Raw genomic sequence first — 23,293 nt, forward strand, 5'->3', positions numbered from 1 at the left:
AGTGAGAGAGAACATTTTTTTAAATGTATGTATCTGCAGTGGAGATGAGGAGTGAAAAAAACTGTTGAAATGAAAGAGTAATGGGCTATTATCAAATCGAGGACTTTGAAGAGCAAAGGGTAGCAATAATAATGAGTGACAAGGAAAAATTTAATTCAAAGCAGAAATTGCCTCTTTGACATCTTTGCCTCAGCAGTCTATTAATACATCAGCTCCAATACAATTTTCATACGGAAGAATATTTTGAAATATTTTCTTCTTTAATTAAATTTCCAAACTCCACTTTGACCTGTAACATGTGTTCATTATTTCCTTCTATTTATACCTCTGACACATGGCACTTCACTGTATACAGTATGCTTTTTGATCTTCATGCACATTGTGTATATCATGAGATGTGCTGAATACCTTATTCTAAATTTTCAACAGGCATATTCTTTTGTTATTTTTAGGGATAAGAGCTATAACACAACAAGTTCTTATAATAGAAGAAGAAAAAGGATTTATATCTGTTACTGTAATTGTTTGTTAATAAAATGGTCAGAATTTACACTGTTGAGCTTACAGATAACATATAAAGTATGGTTAAAAGTTGTTACATAAAAGAAGTCCCTGCTGCAGCTGATCATGGCTTATAATGTGGAAAATGGAGAATAGTAGTGTGATTTCTGAGGGCTCCTTGACCTGGAATTTATTCTGGATGGATTGAGGAGACTTTTTTTGAGGAGGTTTTTAACTTTTTTATTTTAGATATTTGTCTAATTTCTCCAGTGTGCATCACATTTTTCCCTCTGTAGTAGTAAACTGTAAGTCATATATGTTCCCTACACTGAATGGTTTCAATAATGTCTGCCCACTGATTAATGGTAGGTTGGCAGAGCCATTGCCTTGTTCTGACCTTTTTGCACACCATCATGAAATTTTTTAAGATGCCTGTCACTTTGAGATGGTTGTAGACCCATGTTCCCTAAGTAGGACGACAAGTGAGTTTAATATCATAACATAAGCGTTCTCTTACTGCACCATGGGCATCCTACAAGAAAGGTTTCAGAGTGGGGCAACTGTTTTACACCCCTTAAACCCTTTGGCCAGAAGAGGTGACAGAATCCAGAGGCTTAATCGTAGGGAAGCTTCCTAGACGTGTCGTCTGGATGCTTTGTCCTGTTTGAAAGAGGATTTAGACCTTTCATGTTTTTTTTAATGCATTTGTCATTTCTTGGTGTGTTTTTCATGTTTCTCACAGATCTATGCATTTGATGCTTTTGTATGTGTTTTTTGTATCTGGGGTATTGTTTGATATTCGTATTTACCCTTTTTCTTAATAATTTTGTTGTATTTTGTGTCTTTATTTGTTGCTTTTCAACTGGTTTTACCTGGCTTGTCTTTCTCTGAGTTGTGTTGCAACCTCTAATTGGTTGTCACTGTAATGGGAGAGGCTGCATTATAATGACTGATTTGTGAGACTCTCACCTGGATTCTTCTCTTTCTCTGATTCTTGTGACCAGGGGCATAGCAAGGGTTTTTTTGGCGCCCAGAAAGAATATTACATAGGGCCCTCTTAACCAGCTAGCCAAGCAACAAATATTGCCTCATTTTTAAAAATATCTATGCCTTTTAATGTTTTTGAACCATAATGTCCCTGTTTATGAGCAATATTTTTACTATGGTTAAAGTAAATTTACTTGCATTATTTCGCAGGGCTGGACTGCACCATTCTAACATTTTCAAAAGGATCAGCAGGGGCCCCCAAAATTGTATTTGATTCTATATGATACGAATCTTAGTCTGCTGACCAATTCATTTAGTCGCCTTTGATTCAATGATACACTTATTACTAAAGACAAACCAAATAAAAGCACTTTTCATTACAGGTTTCTCAAGGGCCCCTCCCTACTGTGGGCCCGGGTAATCAGTACCCTTTTTCTCCTGTGCTACGCCCATTCTTGTGACTGCCTGTCATTAGCCTTAGTTTACCCCCAAATGTCCGTCTATTAGCCCTGATTAAGACCTACGTAGTGGAAACATGTCGGCTTTTTAAATAATTTGGCCACCATAATAAAGGCTTTTTAGTATTTCCTTCCTCATTTCAGGTCTGTAAAGCCTAGTTTCCTCTTTTTATATTGCTTTGCATCAATATTAAGTTCAACAATGGGTAGCTAATAGAAATAGTGTTTTCTTAAATAGTTTGATTTTAAAAGGGAAGTCTGTCTTATAGTATTGCTCAAGAGAAAGTTATAAATGTCATAAAACATTTTTTTTCTTTACTAAAAGCCAGTTAAAAAGAAGCTTAAATGAGAGTTTTGTGTCCCAGAATTTCCTGTTTATTTTTATTTGGGGCTGAAATCCCCCCCCCCCCGATCTTACACACCATCTATATTTAACTTCCTCCTAAAGAAACTATTTGATGTTGCCAGTCTATGGAGTAACAGATGTGATTTATTGAAGTATCCTTACATAAACATCAAACAGATGTTAAGATTACTGTCAGATGTATCAATACGAGTGAAGGTAAGCTTTTCAAATCTGACATGGATCTATTTTTAACCACTTATTGTATGCATGTTGGCAATGCTTAGTAATGTAAATACACTTTTTTTTATAACTGGATGTTTATAACCTTGGCTGAGAAGTGTAAACATCAGAAAAGGCCAGGACAGCCTGTCTTAAACAAAAGAAGAGCCATTGCTAAACATCCTCTGTTGTACGGTGGTATATTTGTCCTTCCTCATTGGTACTCAGAGCTTCCCCTTTCAGTCATCTTGACAGTGTCATGTCTCCTGATTGGCACATCCAGGTGCAGCATCAGGCAGCACTGACCTCCTTCCTGCCCCGGGCCCATCCACAAACTGGACAGCGTCTCTGCTGACTGACAGCGGCCGAGAGAGCGACCTCATCTATCGATTTGACGGGCATCAGGCTGCTAATGTTCCAGATCACGTGGTACCCCAAAACCTGACGGACCAATTCACCATAGCAACTTGGATGAAACATGGGCCCAGTCCGGGACTCAGAGCTGAGAAGGAAACTTTACTGTGTAATTCTGATAAGACAGGTGAGGAAACTCTTTGACACATGCTGACACAGTTGTCATATCATTTGTATCTATATATTATCATAAATTCATCTTCGATAATATCTTTATCCTTTTGTCTCACAATTATAAGGGGTTATATATTCATTCTGGGAATACCTTTAGCATTGTACCTTCAAGCTGGTGTGGCTTCAGCCCTTAGATCAAATGATTCTTTTAAATGAACCTCACCTGTGTCAGTGTTTTGTTCACGCCCTGCTGAAGACCCTGTGTGGTCGAAACCGGTCGGCTTTTCATGTGATTTTTATTTTTTATTAGATATGCCCTGAAATAATAAAGGCTTTTTACTTAAATCCTTGACTCGAGTGAGTGTGCCTGTAGACTGCCCTGGTGGCTTCTCCCTGTTTTCGATATTTTTAAGCATCTTGTGGTAATACACAATACACAATGAGCATACATCCTTTCTAAATAACAATATAATTAAACCAGGACTGAAGCCCAGAGTGGTAATACCCTTTGAAATTTTCAGCTTATTCTCCATGGCATTTCTATATTGAGCCTCCTGAACTGTGTAATTAAAAGCACCATCTGCATGTTGCACGCTCTCACAATGCTCTTACAGATGGCTTATTAGCTCGAGAAAAAAGTAGCCTGATCTTGTAGTGTAAAGTACAGAGTCATCTGTGTCAGCCCATCGAAATCATATTAACTCATTTTTTTACTTGAAACTTCTGTAAGGATGTGAATAGTAGCAGAAGACTCAGTGTCTAAAGCTGGTTGAAGAACATGGTGCCTTGTATGATATCCCTTCATTCTTCTTGGGGAGAGCTAGGAGGGCACAGAAGGAAGATATGAACAAAATCATAGTGTAGCATGTAAAGCATCATATCTTAATAACATAGTGTTGGAAAAATAACCAAATTATTTTTAACCCTGTGTTAAAAATTTATAGACATAAGAAAGATATGACCCCACCAAAACCTAACCCATTACATAAAGAATGATGTAACAATGCTGTTTATGGATGATGATTTGGATGCATAATAAGATCAAGTATGTATAAGTATTTTGACCACACCTATCATCTGAGTGCTTGCTGGCCTATCGGTGTAAAAATCTATTGATATGGTTGCAGCCACAAATTTTTAAAAAAGAATACCTAAATTAGACAATTTGGTTGAAATATTGTGATTAAACTGACTTTGAAATGGCACCGATTAAGAGTGTGGAAGTTATTTCAAGTTATTATTATCAATCTAAATATAAGTATGGTAAATCTTCATTTGGAATAAACACAAGTTGTGCACTAATGAAAGGTTTAGGGAAGAGATCCCTAATCCCAATTATGCCCCTACTGTTATTTTCCATAACCTACCATATAGCTCTTAGTTGCTTTTAGTTGATTTTTACATAAACCACATCCTTGACAAGACAAAAACAATTATACTTGATGATTTTAGATGACACAAGGGCCCAGTTGTGCAAAAATAGTCCAAAAGAATTCAAGACAGTCTGGCTGTACATGGTTCATTTCTGACAGCCACTCTCAGACCTACATCAGAGATGCCGTATATGCATCAGAATAGAAGTGTTGTAATTTGCTGGTACAGCACATTCCCAGTTTTAGTTACGTTAGCTAAATCTAACATAGCTGTGCTGGCTTTGTAATTAATGTTACTACATCAGCCAGTGTTGCTTAGCTTTAGCATCATGGGCTTTTTCAAATGAAGCTAAAGCTACCATAGCTATGTTATAGACGTAGCTTATGCAGCTACATAAGCTACACTTGCTGCATTCCAATGTTGGAGGACGGGTGATTTTCCTGTAAGCAGACTTTTCACTTGGCTTTACTGAATGTTTTGTGTTCAGGTTTTGCAGGTCAGTTTTTATTAGATTTTAACTTTGAATATCCTAACCATTACTCTCACCTTAACCCTTGAACTGAAGTTTAATCTGATTTTATTTTAGAAGTTTTAGTTTGACTTCCATTCTGAACTGTACAGCGTCTGAGTTGAATAGTCTGTGAGAGTGGCCGTCAGAGATGTATGGTCTGCAGCTAGATCCTGCTCAAAGGGATAGAAATTCATCTTGAAATCAGTTCATTCAAAGAATACAGAGTTGCACGGCTGGATCAGATAATCCACTCATTTTAACTAGATGACACTTTCGGTCAAAACTGGTCAAACAACTCAACATTTCCATTGACATTTGTCTGAATGTATTTTTCACTAGAATGCTGATCATTCAAAATTAGAGGAGGTAAACATTAGGGTGGGAAACAATGAAGACTTTGTCCCCATGAAAAAAATCACCAAGAATGATCAAAATCTAATGATAAAATGTTTAACGTTGGGTGTGTGATGTTAGAAATGATTTAAAGCAGCTTTAAGGATCTCACAGTTATTGTGGATTTTGGAGCCTCCATGGGCAAATATTGTAAATCCAAAATTAAATCACTGAAAATTCTCTCTATCCCCTGCCTGTATCTGGTTAATAAAGACACTGGTATAAAGTCAATCCAGTCAAGTTTATCTTTGAAAGCTGGGAATAAACGTTAACTGGATTTCTTGATCTTTAGTGGAAGGAATTGATCAGTGAATTCTGATTTTTTATGGGGTTTTTTTTGTTTTTGTTTTTTTTTTCAGATTATCATCCACAGGATGTGGTTTATCTGATCTTAACGGGGGGGCCAGTGTCCCCCATTGATACCCCCTGGATATGCCCCTGATCTTTATGAGAGATTTTTGACAAAATCAAACAGTAGGAAAAGCCAGTATGAAAATTGATTGATGTGTTCCTTTTTAAAAACCTTTCTTTAAATCCAAATACCTCAAGTTTTCAAACGATTCCTTCATCCCGTTTGAATTAGTGTTTATACACCATGAAATGACAAACATCTCTGTGGCCACTTCAGCCATTTTTTACACAAGCAAATCAAAGTGCTCATACAAAAATACTCCAAAAATGCCTCTTAAAGGCAAGTACTCATCACTGTGTTTTTGAGTCATTTAGAGGAGAATCTGTTCTACAACCTACACCTCATCCAAGCTCAGGCGCACATATCAAAGCAGAGCAAGTGGGACTCGCCTTTCACTGCCTTTTTGCACAGACATCAGTCGATAATTTAACAAACAGAAACACAGACAGCTTGCACTCTGTGACTCACTGGACTCTTTGTGTCACGCTGACAGCTGTGTTTTGATGAGGAGAAGCCATTTGCATTCTTTGAAAAGAGTTTCACACGGCTGTACGGTTTCACAGTGTTTTGCTGTGTTGTAAACGGCTTCCTTACAAAAACCTAAAGCAGCAGGTCTGTCAGTGACTACCTCTTCAAATGTCACACTGATTGCTACACTTTGAAATGGAGAAATATGTTTAATTCTGTGGTTGCTGATTGTGTGTGTTTATGTCTTCCTGTTGCAGAAATGAACCGCCACCATTACTCCTTATACGTTCACAACTGTCGCCTGGTCTTTCTGCTCAGGAGGGATTTCACTTTGGTCGACACGTTCAGACCCGCTGAGTTCCACTGGAAACTGGAGCAGGTGAGGATTGTGTGTACATGAGCGTGTGTTTGTTCATGTGTGTGTCCTAGCATCGATTTAGGGTGATTTTCTACAGCAGGTGAAGGGCTATCATTATTTGTGTAGCGAGGGGAGAGGCTCTCCATTCTAATTACCGGAGGCCCTCCATCACTTTCTGCACGCTGGAGGAGATAAGAGGGCAGAAGACCCTGTTATCCTACACACACGCACTCTCACACGCACACATGCAAGTGGAAAGTCTGTTTGGTTATGGGTAATGGCTCACCTGCAGCAGATCACCATTATCTATCATGCTTCTTGAGAGCTGTTAAACTAATTTGAAGAGAGGCTTTCTGTTCCAGTTCTGCAGAAAGCCTTTGAAAGGGCATATTTACCCAGTAAGAAACATGCAGATTATAGGAATATTGTTCTGACAGTATGTTAGGGGCTTTTCTTTTTGGAATTATCCTGAAATGTGGGCTGTTTGCTTCTTTAAAAGCTTGATCTCCATGCAAAAGCCTTTTTTTCATACGTGCACTCCTGAAAATTTCTTGAGTGTTTTAGGACACTTTGCCACTCAAATCTCTTTGAGTTGCTTTTTCAAATTTTCAGAATGGGTCAGAGTCAGTCAGTATGTTTACATACAGTTAAAAAATGTTGAATTTATGTTTTATTCCTATTAAAACTGGACTAAAAATGTTATCGTGTTAGTCCAGCTTAACTCATAAATTTCTCAAAGTCAGACTAACTCTTGCTTTCTCTTGCATGTATGCACCTTAATTATAGTAATGTACAATTGTGGATTTTTGCCATTATCCAATAAAGCCATATTTTCACATCAAATTTAGCCAATACTGATACTGATATTTAAATGTAGGTCAGACCCAAAGCTTCAACCCTTAAAACACATAATCTGAAGTTTAAAGATGAACAAATTACCAAATGTAAGTCCTTAAAACACACTTTAAAGAGTACTGAAAGATAATGAATGATCTATTGGTACAGCCTAAAACTCTGGCTAAAACTGGCTCATTTGTTTGTGCGACAAATATTTATAAATTTCTATAGCCAAAATTTAGTTGTAAATTTCAGCAGAAATTTTTGTATCTGCCGATGTGAAATTCCCTTTAAAACTAATATCTGCTGATACTCATGCAGTTAATACTGTTCGTCCCTACTTAATCATTGTGCAGGCTCCATATCCTCAGTGCTCAGCTTTTACTTAGAAGTTAAACAGCGTAAATGCTAGGCATAGCAGGAGCTGGGTTGCTGTCAGCCTTTGGATACCAACAAAAGCTAGAGCACTGGTTCCTAAGTAGTGGGTCAGGATCCAAAAGTGGGTCGTAGAGTTTTTCCTGGTGTGTTGTGATTGTGTGGCTGGAAATAAATATGGAAATAGTCTTATGATGTATGGAAGCCCTGAGCAGATACATCTACACTTTAGTTTTGGTAATAGTTAACAGCTCACAGAAATAAAAAAAAAAAATCCACTACCTCAAAATATTCGAATATTGTGGAAAAGTCCTGAGCCTCATTCTCACTCTGGTTCAGCACACACAACTACAATCATGGGGAAGACTGCTGACTTAACTATTGTCCAGAAGACAATCACTGATACCCTCCACAAGCAGAGTAAGCCACAGAATGTCACTGCTGAAAGGATAGGCTGTTCTCAGAGGCTGTATCAAAGCATATTCAGGGAAAGTTGACCGGGAGCTTCACAAAGAGTGGACTGGAGTCAGTGTATTAAGATCCACCACACACACATGGATCCAGGGGATGGGCTACAAGTGTTTTGTTCCTATTGTCAAGCCAACCCTGACCACTGACGTCATAAGTGTCTCCCCTGGGCTCTTTATCATGAAACAAGGAGAAAAATACTTGACCTAGAGCCTTGTTAAGACAGCCAGACTATAGCAAAAGATGGTGTGTTGCAGATCAAAGTCATTCTGCATATAAGTGTATCAAACAAATAATAGACAGGGAACAAGTAAGACAGTAAAACAAGGATATTTTCCTTGTTTAGACCAGTCATGTTCTGTCTTTGTGTACGGGGGCTATAAAACATTTGTTTGTTCATCATAGAGAATGGCAAAACAAAAAAACAATACGATACTTTACTTACAATACTTTCTCAGATCTCAACAAATTTTACCCTTTTACACAAAGTTAACTGGCTTACCTTTTGGCTGAATTTGCATTTGTATGCGGCTCTCTGCAGACGACATGCAAATGATGCTAAATGGAAGATGTAATCGGTACAACAGTGTTCTTACGAGCTTATCAACCGGTGCGAAAATGTCCTAACAGTGGGATCCCTTTGGAGATGATATCTATTGCGCTGTAAATATTCACTCAAGCAGCCAGAAGAAGGAAAGATGTAAAGTTTAGTTAAAGTGATATCTGATTTTGCCCCCTTTCTCAAAAACATTAAAATTCATAGTGAGATGAGTGACAGTGGAGCAGGAAGGATTAAAGGTCCTGCTCAAGGACACCTCTGTAAAGCAGACCCTTGAATGAAAATGATCTGACTGAAGGGTTTGTGTAGTCACTCCACCTCAGCAGGCCGTCACTGTGCAGAGAAAATCCTTGGATCTTTAGCGTCAAAATGATTTTTTGTGATAAGCCAATAAACTCCCTCTGCAAGGGGAACTCCTCTCTCCAGACTTTGCCCTGTTCACTTTTAATGGATGGTAGATGTTAATGTAATCTAATCATTTACCCTTGGGCTACAGCACATATGCACCTCATACTGAAATTATTAGAAAATGCTTCATAATTACAGCAAAGTCTCCGAAACTTGTGCTCACTAAGCAGATTACCAGAGAGTCGTATTTGCTGTGTTCATGAGATTATGCATCATCATGTGCGTCTTTTCTGAAAACTACTTTTGTTTGTATTTGCAACTAAAATTAAAGGAAAGGGCTGAGTTGTTTTTTTGTTTTGTTTTGTTTTGTTTTTTTTTGAGCGCACAGACAGTGCAGTGTTGTCTTTTGAGTCTCTGCTGGTGTCGGTGTACCTTCTAACCAGGTGGTTGTTTTTTTTAGGTCAAAGGGAGATTGAGAGTTTTTTCTCAGTCTGGTGTTCTTATCTCAGGAGGCTCACAGAGACAGATGTGACAAAGAGAAGGGGCAGCCAAGGCAGACTGCTGAGTTTTCTTAGCAAACAACCCAAAGACTCAGCTTTTATTTAGTCTACTCAGCCTCTCTCACTGTCTTCTTTTTCTCTCAGTCTCTCCCACACATGAATACAGATCATACTGTAGAAAACGGAGATCCTATTTGCTCCTTTTGTTGGATCTTGAGAGGAAGCATGGAGAAAGCTTGTAGGACAGTCAAAAAGAATACGTGATGTGTTACTCACCAGTACAAATCACTCGAGCAGAGACCCTTATGAAAAATGAATAAAGACTGGTCTGAAATAGCAGAAGTTAACCAGAAAGAGGACATCATACTTAACACAGATGGACGACTTGAAGATATAAAAACCTGCAATATTTATAAACTGTGATTTTTAGCCTACTTCAGTGCTTGCCTTGGCTTAACCTGCTTTACCCACATGCTGTCTGTGCAATAAAGTATTTTCTTGAATTTAAAAGATAGCTTTATGAAAAATGTCTGGCGTTACAAAGGTGCAGAGCTGTGGTGGTACTGGTATGTGGATTGTTTTTGTGTGGATCTCTATTGTTAGGAAAGCGTCTCCTGTGGCTGGATTGCATTATTGATTAAAGGCTTCTGCCGAAGGAGAAACTTGTGTCTCTAACTTGTTTTACAATTGATTTTGGCGTGTTTGGTGGGTACAGAGCTGTGGGTCTAGAAAGAAACCACTGCTGTTTGAATCTGTGCATCTGAGACTCTGACATCTAAATGTGTGGCTTGAAGCAGCGCACGTATTTGATGTTAAATGGAGGGGGAGAAAAACATGTTTCTGAATACAGCTGCAAGTTTGCATTATTACAGAAATATATTTGGGTATCAACATTCGTAAAGCATCATGCTTGGCATTGCTTGTCATGGTTATGTGAAGCTTGCATGCAGCTGCTTGGAAGCACATTTAGGGCTCCAGACTAACTTTTTTTAACAGGAGCCCAGTGGCCCCTAACTTAAAATTTTAGGGGCGCAAGCAGAAAATTTAGGGCGCACACTGTAAATCGATTTGCAAAATAAATATTCATGTTTCCTCTCATTTTCACTGTATTACTGATAAAAAAAACATTTTATGTTTCCGACTGGCATTGTGTTTGCTCAAAGTGTCGTGTTTTAATTGTGTAGTGCATGTATTATCAGCAAATTTTGTGTTCCCCGCATGTTGTGTCTTCACACAGTGCAGCGCATGTTTACTGCATGTTACATTATAATAACAGTAAAAACAAATACATTGTGCCGCACAAATAACCATTCCTGTGAAACACAGCACGCCGTGCGCCACAGCGCGATGTCAAGCTTATACCACAGCATATATGGATACGTGATGGATTTAAGCAAAGCCTCGAGGCAGATAGTATGCCTTCTTCTTTTGGAGTTAATGTCGGTTGGCAAACCAGCTCATTTGTGCATTATCACCAACAACTGGGCCGAAGTGTGGAGCAGAAGTTTGTCAGCAACAAAAAAATATTTAATAATAATTTTAAAAATCAGAAAATTTACTGGTTGCACATGCGCAAGTAGATGAAAAATGTACTTGCACTGTCTCAAATTTTAGGGGCAAAATGCGACCATTTAGGGGCAGTCTGGAGCCCTGACATTGATGCACATTTTTTTATGGTTACATTTTGCCAGTGGAAGTCCAGAAATCTTCAGCTATGGAATCAGCAGCGCACTGGCAACTTTATACACCATGTGCATTAGCAATCGTTGACCCGCTCTGTGATTTTACCTGGTCGTCCGCGTCATGGTTGAGTTGCTGTTGTTCCTAAACGCTTCCACTTTGTAGTTATATCACTTACAGTTTAATATGGATTATCCAGAAGGGAGGAAATTTAATGAACTGTCTTATTGCAAAGGTGGCATCCATCACAGTACCACGCTTGAAGTCACTGAGCTCTTCAGAATGATCTATTTTGTATCATTAATGTTTGCAAATGGCGACTGCATGGCACCACTACACAACCATGTAGGCCATATACTTTATAGTGCCTGTTATTTGAATGAAATATTAAAAACATAGCCATGATCTCTTGTTAAAAATCATGTAAGTATAGAAACTGTTCCAGAGTCTTGTTGTGAATGAAAACAAGCTCACAGAGCAGCATAGACTGTGAAAAAAAGCACTGTGGTGGATTGAGGCCAGAAGGAGTGGAGGTGACTATGGGGTGTCACAGCTGCTTCTTACTGTCCTTGTTCCCCCAGCACTTAGAAAGGACACTCAATGGCTTCCGCGGCAACTCCATTTAGCTCTATTGATTTTGCAATTCTCAACTCAAGAGAGGAGGGGCAGAGGGGGATGAAAGAAAGCTGGCAGAGAGAGGGGGGGGCTTTAATTTTGCCCGTCGATCGAACACACCGAAGGAATGTCACATCTGACAGAAAGCTGTGCATGCATCCCTAAAAACTGACTTATCTGTAAGAGTAAATGCACAGACACACACAGGATAGCTATTTGCCTTCTTTTTCAGCCTCGGTAATGGACTAGAGGATGGATCACTCCTCTTTTCGCACATTAGTCACTCTGCCTAAGTCTAGAGGGAGTATCAGTTCAATCCAGCTGTTCAGAAGATACTCAGTCACAGTTAAAAGGTCCTGTGCAAACCAGTATTTATTTGTTTTATGCTGAATTTACTAAAAGGGTGTAGGAATGTTTAACATTCAAAAATAGGACAGATCAAGTAGAATGAACAGTCTTTAACTTTTCTCACCACGATTTTACATTACAGGGGTTTTTGCAATGAGATACTGAAATAAATCCTTTTAAATAAGGTGATGTTTACTTACAGGGGAAAATAGTGGAGAGAAAAAAACCCATAGAGGGTTAGAGTTTAAACAAATGCAGACTATTTTTCTCAGCTGAAGCCTGAGATTTTGAAAAGATAAGAGATTTATTTGTGTCTACAGCTGTTTCACATCAATCTGAGATAACTGTGCAATCGATCACATTTTTGTGTCACTGATAAACTTCACAGTTTCACCAATTACCCTGCTCCAAACAGCCACTGACACCCTGCATTAATCATTTATATCAGGGTTCGATTCTAAGGACTGGATGTAGGAGAAGAACAAAATCTCCCTCTTTGTTTGTCGATATGTTTCTACAATTATCTGCCTGATATAACCATGCTACCATGCTTTTTCTCTGTCCTGTGTTGACTTAAAGCCCTTTGTTGTTTCTAAAGAGAGTAATTGGATGTTAATGGAGTTGTGCATGTGTGCACTTATGCGTTTGTGTGCCTGTTTGTTGAAGATATTGGTAAAGACTGAAGTGTTGGTTCAGAGTGAGTTAGGTCCCTCCTAAACACTGGAGACAGAGGGCCTGATTCACAAAAGCTTCACAGCTGTTGTGCTAGCTAAACCTGTCATGAGTGTTTGTTTGGTTTATTTTTTTTAGCTTTTCATATTCAGTAGGTCTTTGTATTTCCTGTTTTCATTGTGTTGTTTTTTTTCCCTTCCTTGTATTTCCTGTGTTCCCTGAATGTTTTTGTACTATCTTCTCAGGTTTGGTGCCTTGTATTTCCACTGTTATTTTGTTTTTTTTCTCTCACAGTGTTCCTTTTGTATTTATTCCTGATTTTCGCTTGTTAAGTTGTTCTCTGTTTTATTAAGAATTTTTCTTCTTTTGTGTTTCAGCCTTTTATGTTTCCTGTGTTATGTAATTCTTTTCCTCTGTTCTACTTGTCTTATTTCCCCTCTTCACTTCTTTGATGATTAATTCTGCATGCTTGTTTTGTATAAGTGTGTTTTGTCTAGTTTTACTCCCATTTGTTTCCTTGCACCATAATGATAGTATGTAAACCAATATTTATACTGTCATCTGTAAAATTTCAGCCACAGAATGGATTTTTGCAACCACTTCAACTATTTTTTTTTTATTTACTTGACCTTTATCTAGCCAGCTTAGTGTCATTGAGATCAGGGATCTCTTTTTTAAAGGACCAAGAATGGCAGCAATACACATTTTTATCAACCAATACACTCAAACTCATACAGTAGACATGAAGTGATAGAAAACAGTTATATATCATCAGTTAAAATAGTGACATTTGGATAGTTTGGATTCAGAAGGCCTCACTACAGCTGTAAAAACATTCAGCCACCAAGTTTCGCAGCTTTGAAGCAAAAGGTGCTGAAAACCTAAAATCTTTCCTTCCCGACTCAGTTCGGACTCTGGGAACAAAAACAGCACAAAGTTCAGTGATCGTATGTCGTGTAATCCATCCTTCAGGATTAAAAAAGAGGAAAGAATCAAATATTGCCAAGCTTGGCTTCATAGATGAACACGCACCAATGTCCAAGACCACGTGTAATTTAAGAAGTCCAACTGACTTTAGAGTATAAAGTACAATGATGAGTAAGAAATCTACAGTTTGTGATAAATGTCAGAGCTCCATGATACACACTGTCCAACATATGCAGACTCTGAGTAAAGGCATTCATGTACAAAACATCACCATAATCAAGAAGAGGTTAGATCCAACCAGTCTCTTTTTGACCATAAAACAGACACATGACTGTGTTTCATAGTAAACAACAAGTAAAAACTTCAGCTCTTTAACAGCATAATAAATGTGCTCTTTAAAAGATGTTTTCATCAAGTAAGAACGCTAGATATCTAAAAGAGGGTACCAGCTCCATTTCTTGATCAGAATTAACAGCAGTCTTATCAGACAGTGTTGCTTTTGTTGCTCTTGAAGATGTTAAGAACATGAGTTTGGTTTTATCTGCATTTAGAACATGCTGCAGCTGGCTAAGCTGATTTCGGACTAAATCAAACACATGTTGAAGATAATGAGTTGGTAAAAAGATTGAAGAGTTGTTTGTATGTTGGTTGCAAAGACATTTGAGGATTTGTTTAAATAATTTAAGTTCATAATACAAAAGTGAGAAGTGGGTAGGGATATGTACGTTTTTCTTCTACCTACTCCTTTTCGGACACCACCAATTTTGTTTGTTCTGTTTTATGTTGTTTTTATTTTATCCAAAATAAAGTCGTTTATTCATTCAAGATTTCTAAAAGCTTGTGCAGGCATAGGTGCACAGCAGTAAAAAACTGTATCATCAGCATAACAGCATAGAATAAGCATTAGAATCATCTGTCCAAGGTATTTAATGTAAACAGTGAATGACAGTGGCCCCAAAACTGAACCTTAGGGTTCCCTCCATTTGGATTTGTAGTACCTCTGATGTGACACCCTCTGACTGAACAGCCTGGGTTCTGCCAATAAGAGTTTTCAAACCACCTGACAGCATGCTCTGAGAAACCAGTAACGTTAAGATGATCTAATAAGATACTGTGATCCAGAGTGTCAAAAGCCTTAGAAAAATCTATAAAAGAGACAGCCAACATTGTTTGTTGTCTAAAGACTCTAAGATAGCATTCATCACTTTCATAGCAGCAGTGGTAATGAGTGGTTTAAACGCATGTCCTTAGTTGTAGTTGTCATGACCTGGCTCAGGTGGTCACAACAAAGGATAGATACAATACCATGGCACAGTTTTAAACAAATCCTTGTTCAAATCAAATCAAATTAAACCAACTAAACATCTAAATCAAACAATTTCTCTAATTGAACCAAATTAGACCAAATTAAATCAAATCAGGCAGTTTACCATTTAACTGAATTAAACCAAACTAAAGAGTCTGAAAAGCCAAATTAGACCAAATTAAACCAAATTACTTAAAGTTACTTCAAATTAGAGCAAATTAAATATTTACAGCATGAAGTATGTAAGTCAGTAAAGTCAGTTGTGTGGGATGTGCATGAGTGAAGATAATGTGTGTAAATGCTGTAAAATGCGAACTTAACTAAAGCTCCACCTTATCTAACATAACTAAACCAAAGTGTGGTATACCTGTGGAGGCCAGTTCAGAGAGAGAGTGAATGTTTGACTGCAGGAGCTTAAATAACCTCAACGCACTGGACCCAGGTGTGTGCACTCACAGACACAGGCTGAACACACTCAATCTGACGAGACCAAACATCACATGATGTCATGGACACCCCCCCAAGACAAGGGCGCCAAAGGGATCACCTATACCAAAATTTCGAAATAGAGATACACAAAAAATACACTAAGCTAACTACAACTACAAAGAATAAAGGTAACTTTGGTAGCCAAACAGGGTACAATCAAAGATGCCTTAAGCCACTTATGGGGTGTGTGAAAAGGAATCTGCATGCAGCAATGTTTTGCTTGAGTTATACATCTTACATGTAAGCTAGAAAAACCTGGTACTACTGTTTGACCTCAAGCTGCCAGTAATTTTTTACTACTTTTTGACCTCCAGCTGCCAGTATTTTTTTTTCCTTTTTCTTTGCCAACCACTTATGCTGGGATACTAAACAGCCACCTTTCTGTCCAAACCCCCCCAGCTGGAGACACTCAGGCTGACAACACCAAACATCACAGGATGTCATGGACATCACATAGTGCACACAAGAGGCAAAACCATGTTGCTGAGTGATATGTGACAGTCAACAGCTCAGGCAGAGCCTGGTCATTCAGTATGTTTCCCTCTGACACTGAAAAGCAGGTAACAAGCCAAACGTTATCTGCAAGTGCAGTTGACCTGAAGCACAAGAATGAAAAGTGTGTGCTTTCCTTTCCTCTCCAAGTTTAATGTGTGTAATAACAACAACAAGTAGTGAGTGTGCCCACTTTTCACAGCATCTCTGTCAGTCCTTGTGGGGCTTTAACACATGTCCCTCACTGCAGTGGATCGGTTTGACTTAAGCCAGGCACTGCAGTGGTATAACAGCTTAAACAAATGTTTAAGGGCGTTTTTAACTGATGACTCACTTGTTTTAAGCCCATGATGATTCAAAGAAGCAGGCTGTGGTGTTAAATAAGGTCAGAGAAGCAACTATAAACACAGTAGCCCTGTGGCACTGCTACTAAAATTAACTTAAATCAATGGTAAACATGCAATTTCCAACAGGTTCTTGACCATAATGACTGGTTGTCAATAGCTGCTAAACACACCTCAGCAGGAGAGGAGTGAACCTTAAAACTACAGGTGCAGTTACAAAGAAGTGAACACAGCGAAACTTATGAAATTAATTTTCTGTGATCTTTTGCCCAGACATGAGTTGAGTATGATATCACTTGTTTTAGGGGGAGAAGAAGAATTGTAAAACTTATTATTTATATTATATTATATTATATTATATTATATTATATTATATTATATTATATTATATTATATTATATTATATTATATATAGCTTATTAATTTTATGTATAATTTTGTCATACTGTGATACAATAAAGCAGTATTATACAGCAAAGAGCAAGAAAAAGACATAAAATGAATCCTAAGTTCACTGTGACGCTTCGGTCTTGTTTGTGTCTTATTATCCTCATCCGTTTCACCTTTGCTGTAGTCTCAGTTGTCTCACCTGCATTTGATTACTCCAGTGTATTTGGCCTCTGTGTTCTTGTCCTTATGTGTCAGTTTGTTAAATGTCCTCCTGCTACTGGTGCCTGCCGCTCTGTCCCTTCTGATTTTTTCTTCTCTTGCTTTTGGGTTTTTTTTTAATGTTCATTGAATTTTGTTCATGGACAATGTCTAGTTTTTTTTAATCTTTAATTGAAATAAATAATTTCATTTCCTCTTCCTTTTCCCCATCTAATGTTAAAAATCCTGTGTACTTAAGTCAGAAATGGACCATCTAATTCACTAATTACACAGAAAAGGTTCAATACCACCCTACCTACGCTGCAGGGCAAAAATCATGTGCACTAGTCCTGCTTGTATATTAAATGAGCCATTATACAGTCATTTGGGGAAAAGTCGGCCCCTTTCTACACATGACAGTGCCAATGCATGAAGCATGTTGCTCTCAAGCGCTTAAGAGTCATGTTCAGTAAGAACAGAAACCAAATCTATGCAGAGAACTGGTGGTAACAGTGCCACAGTATTTCTAAAAGAGGTTACAAATATTTTTATGACCTGTGACAGTATGGTTATTAATTTAACCAGGTGTTCAATCAGTCCAGGCTAAGTGTTTGAACACTTCATCCACATGTGAGGTGGCAGTCTGGAGCTGTTAGGTATTGCGCGCCCATTCATTTTTTCTCGGATTTCAAAATTTTGAACACCATAGTAATCAATGGGAGCGTCAGTTCCTCGGTGGCGCTGCTTAGGTGTGGGTCTGCTACCTCAGACGGCCATTCTAGTTTTTATTGAGCTCTGCTCAGTATGAGCAAGATGCCGGTAACTTCTCTCCACATTCAGATGCAACACAAAAGCAAACCCTACTGAACAGGACAACTACTTTGTTGTGCTCATTGGTGTTAAATGCTTTTTGAATAAGACCTTGAGGAAGAGCAGATAAGAAGAGGAGATGATGTGCAGTTTTTGGTGCTATTAGCAGAAGAAATCCGTTCTTAGATGATCGACCCCATAGGTAAAGGACCTGTGAATTGTCTTTAATGTTTATAAAACTGGTTATTACAAATGCAGATCAGAGAACATTATTTCTACTAATCTTAAGTTTGTGTCAAAGGGTCAGAAATTAAAAAATTGCATATTTTTGTTGACACAAAAATTTTAAAACATCAGCAATGAACTTTTAATCCACTCAACATTTCTTAACTCATCCTCTCTAAAGCAGTTAGAATTGTGTTAAATTTCTACATTGCTTAAATCTTTGTCCCTGTGGTGTTCACTCACTTTTACTGAATTATTGTTTTCTTTGAATCACTGTAATTTCCATGACATCTTTTACTAGGGCACAGCATTCATTTAGCATCTTTAGCATAAAAGAAAAAATCTTGCAACGATGTAAGGCACATGTTTTACATTTTTAAAACAGAAGCAGAGAAAAAGAGTTACAGAAGCAATTGATTGACGCCTGTAGCATTTACATTTTCAGAGATTGTGTTTTATTTTCTGTCTGGCTTTAATGAACTTATCTGAGAGCTCAGCTGTGCACTGTCCCCTTTAGGCACTTCCTGTGTTACTCCTACAGTCTGCAGAGTCGATATCTACAGCGTGAATATGTGAGGGGTAGCAGGAACAACCCTGTGTGTATGGATTGTGTTTATAAAAGGAGGGGCATCTAATGCCAGTGTCTGGTACTTACAAACCACTCTGCAGGCATACTGAGTGCACTATAAGCACTCCACAAGCATTAAGTCAGCACACTAATGTATCGACAGTTTGTTTCTTCATCCATCGATGCTTTATTTTGACCTCCGTTACTCCCCCTTCTATCCGTGTGTCTCGTTGTACCACTTATACTATTTTTCTAACCCCTTCCTCTAGTTTGGACAGAACATTATTTTTCCAAGCTAACATCAAAAGTTCATATAAATGTATAACTACTTATTATTTATTATTATTATTTCACTACATTTTAAGTAAGAGTTGGTGAGATTTGAGACGAGACAGACAGATGATCAGACAAATAGATCTAAAAACTCTTGCAGGAAATCATCATTTCAAAGCAGACCTTTAGCTCAGTTCTTATTTAATCCCATCACTCACAGCTTTCTTTAATTTCTTTTCACTTTTGATAGCATCTCTTTGTTAACATACTTTGGTAAAACTTCTGAAAGTAGGCCCACATCCAGCCTCTTTTATTGCTACTTTTAAACTAACTCCCTAATCTTTTTACTATTGCATTGGGACTTTATTTATTAGTTATGAGTGTTGCAGAGTCTATAAAGCAGTGTACTACATCTTAATGCGCTACACAGCTTTACTCAGAAATAATCTGTTTTTGGATGCCGTAATTTGAATTCTTGTTTTCTTTCTTTCTTTCTTATCTTTTGCATTTTTTCCTTCTGTTTTACTTTTCTTTATATCACAATTCCTGTTGTTACCTACCACCAGAACACAGCCGCACCCAACTGCCTGGAATCAATCTTTCAGAGATTTAAAATGAGCAGAAGAAAAAGGAGAGGAATGAAAATAGGAACAAAGAACATGAGAAGAGAAAGAGAAGAGAGGTGTGCAATAGGAGGGAGCAATAAGAATGATGACAGTGGAGAGGAAAACAGACGAAAGATGTTCAAACAAAAGAGGAAAGATGAAACGGGAGGAGAGGCTGGGGGGCTAACTGCAAATCTTCTGATTCCAATAAATTATCTTTTCATATCTAAATTCATAGAAAGTTAATATGTTTGTAAAGGGATTACATGCAGATTGGTTCATGCACAAATTATCTTCAAACATTCTCTTTCACTGTTAAAGGTTCAATATGTAGAATTTAAACCCTGACATTTCTGCATTCATTTAAAAAATGACTTCCCCTTTGTTATATTTAGTTTCAGCTATGTACTATCATTGCCATAGATATTTCCACCAGTTTTCAAAGCCAAAGAAATTCTTAATTATTAAAGTAGTAATGATGTGTTCCTTTTATAGGCACAGCAAAAGGCATGACATGTTTACTGTTGACATGGGAAAACAGAAAAACATCAAATAGTGTTACATGAACTGCTGCAAGCTGCCATTCTGTTGCCGTATCTCATTTGTGTTTTGTGCTTCCTACCCATGAAGCACAACAATTAATCTTCACCATGGGCTGTGCGCTCTGCACCCCAAGTACCCCTGCATTGCATATTTCCACCTCCAGGCCCCGCAATATGTGGCCTCGTTAGACATTTATAAGTCTAGAGACCCTCTACTCAGCTCTGCCAATCTCCATGGCTTACTTCTTGTTTAGAAGTGAGGACTTTGCTCAATAAAAAAAAAGCTCTCTATATGGTGTATTTACTAAACATTTGACCATCATATTCATTTTGTGGATGATTTGACATTGTCAGGGAGAAAAGCTGCTTCAACCCTATAAGCCCTACGCTATTTCAAACCATTTTGTCTTGCCTGGACTTACTGTCTAAAAAAGTTTGTAAAACATCAACCTTTTGGTGCACAGTCATGCTCCAAACATCCTTTTTTCATGACAGCCTGGGTTGTAAGAAAATGTGTGCTGCAGCAATGTCCCTTAATTAAAAAAAAAAAAGTAGGTGTGTGACAATAAAAGCAAAAGAAATAAACTGAATGGAAATCAAAACTCAAAGATTTAGACTTGGACTTTTTTGTACAAACTTGTTCCTCCATCTCTTTGGGACCGAAAAGCGAATAAAAATCGTTCTGTGACAAAAAGTACTCAAAATATTCATGTATTTATATATTTTAAAAAATTATTGCGCTTCTTTTTGTTAGCTTCATTAATGCTATTATTCAAAGGTTTCTGTCCGCAGTGACGCAGAGGGACACATCACAGGCTCTGTCTCTCTTTCTCTCCATTATGAGCTATTCAGCCTGCGATGCGATGACTGAATGGCCTCCCATTGGTTGTCACAGTCCATGTGACAAAACAGTATGGTAACTAATGCTGAGCTAGTGGCACAAAGGGTCCAAAGTAGAATTAAACGGGGATTAAAAAAAAGACGTTCAGTGTTGGAGTAGCTGGTGTGGGTTGAAAGTTCCAGGCTTGCTATAGAAGCCTCCATAAGAGCTAAGAATTCATGGAAGGATAGTGTCATTAGAACGGCACAGTGGAAGGCTTCAAAACTAAAAAAATATGATGCTTTTTATAACCTGTGTCTCTTTTTGTAGTATACAGCCTTGTCTGGTTTGAACTGCAAGCTACTTATGGACCATTCTGGGATCACTCACAGCATTAACTAAGATGGCCAATTTTAACAGCTTTTCTTTCTCAATGTGTGAAATTCTTCAATAGAATGCAAAATAAAAGCAACAAAAGTGGTAGGAGGTTATTGTTATTGAATTTGCATTCGATAATGTTTGAAAATGTTCGGTGCTTCAGTACTTTTGAGTGCGTGGGTTTTTAAACAACACACAATTTGTATTTTCGTTTTACAGTGACATCAAAAAGTGCAAAACCTTTACAAAGACTCCAGCTAAAAGCAAAAAGACTTCTAAGCTATCAATATCTTAAGTCTTGTTTTTCCAGGGTAAACATGTCAGCTGAATGCTGGAGGCATTTTAGACATGCACTGGTTGAAATTAAGCGGTATGATTTAGCGCATTTCCAGAGCTGCAGTTTAAACCTAGAGTCTAGCTGAGCAGGCATGAACCCCCATCGTATGCCACACATTTTATCCTACATTGCACAAATATGCTGACTGTGTTTTGGTATTGAAACTTTGCCAATATATTTGTGCATTTGAGCCAGTGTGTAGGAAGTTGTTTGCATTTTTTGGTAACTGAAACATTAAATTACCCATAGTGAGTGTCTGACTTGATTTCTGTTGCAGTGGTATGGACACAGGCATCCAATATAATTGGCTTGACATTGTGTGTATTTATGTCAAAAATTAAATTGTTAATGTGTCTAATATTAAAGTTTATATTCTGGTATGATGATGACTAATCACTTAACCATGCAGAGTTCAAACTAATTTATTGTATTTATATAAAGAAGTCTCCTTCCAACCCCAATCTCTCCAGTGGATCAGAATATACTTGACCCCATTACAGGGCTCCTCCACAGCCAGCACAGCGTCCTCATTATTCTGCTTATGTCAGCGGGTTTAAAAGCCTCATGGCTATCTGTGAATAAAGGGGATATATTTGTTTTTCTCCATAGCTAGATACACAATCTGGATTATTACCTGAATTTCATAACCTATATTTGCTCAAGGCAAGTTTTTGGACTGTGCTCACCTTATTACTAGCAGGCAGAGTCTAATTGTTTGGCCAGAGATCCTTAAGGTGACTACTGAAATTCTGCCGTCAGACTCTGCAGTATTTTCTGGGTCCAATCTGCTCTTATCTTCTTTCTTTGTTCTGATGTAATAGGCTCTCGTAAATACGCTGTGGCAGATTTCCACAAGATAGACGGGCTTATCTCTGGTGTTTATTCTCAGCAATAAAACACTGCTATTGCACGGTTATATACTCAGCTAAGGGAAACGCGCTCAGTTGGAGTTAAGGTTTATGTCAGTAGCTGAATGTTTATAAATAAGGAGGAATTTATCTCAGTACAACTGTACAGACCTAAACCAAGTCTAGTACCTAACTTAAAGTTTTAGCAGTTAATGACCAAATTTTTATCATAGTTATTTAATTTCTAAAATAAAAGTTTGAACCTGTGTTTGTGTATTAGGTAAAACATACTCTTAAGCAGCTATGGAGTAGGTGGCATGTACTCTGGCATGCAATAAAAAGTCTAAAGGAAATGACTGTGCGTCATTATAGGATTATACTCAATCTAGAACAGTAGACAATGATAGCTGCTAATGTTAAGGGGGCTGATGGATGACAGGAGTGTGACATCACCTTACAGATGAATGCAGGAAGAGTGAAAAAGAGCAAGGTCTGGAGACAAACTATGGGAGGAAAATTTATGTTTGATGTAAATACTTTGCAGAATGGCCTATTCCTGAAGATGAAACAGTCATCATTTATCTCTAAAAGGTCTTACTTTTTGATTGAAGGCCATAAAAAATGTGTTTTTTATTGTGAGAAGGTCTTAAAATACAAAAGGACCTTAAACTGGATATGTCTGAATATCTTATTAAACTACACTTAGTATTTTTGGCTTTATTATTATTATTATTATTATTATTATTATTATTATTATTATTATTATTATCATCCTTTCTTTCTT

General features: G+C 37.8%; 1 protein-coding gene across 1 annotated transcript in view; it reads left to right on the plus strand.

The window, feature by feature from the left end:
* clstn2a (calsyntenin 2a) overlaps positions 1-23,293 on the plus strand; it is a 261,648-nt gene that overhangs the window by 195,751 nt on the left and 42,604 nt on the right. The window contains exons 8-9 of the mRNA XM_041803309.1: positions 2,795-3,052; positions 6,455-6,576. Of these exons, the coding sequence (XP_041659243.1) occupies positions 2,795-3,052; positions 6,455-6,576 (380 nt within the window). The remainder of the gene's footprint in view (positions 1-2,794; positions 3,053-6,454; positions 6,577-23,293) is intronic.

Source organism: Cheilinus undulatus, linkage group 13 (genome assembly GCF_018320785.1).
Source record: "Cheilinus undulatus linkage group 13, ASM1832078v1, whole genome shotgun sequence".
NCBI classification, from domain to species: Eukaryota; Metazoa; Chordata; class Actinopteri; order Labriformes; family Labridae; genus Cheilinus; species Cheilinus undulatus.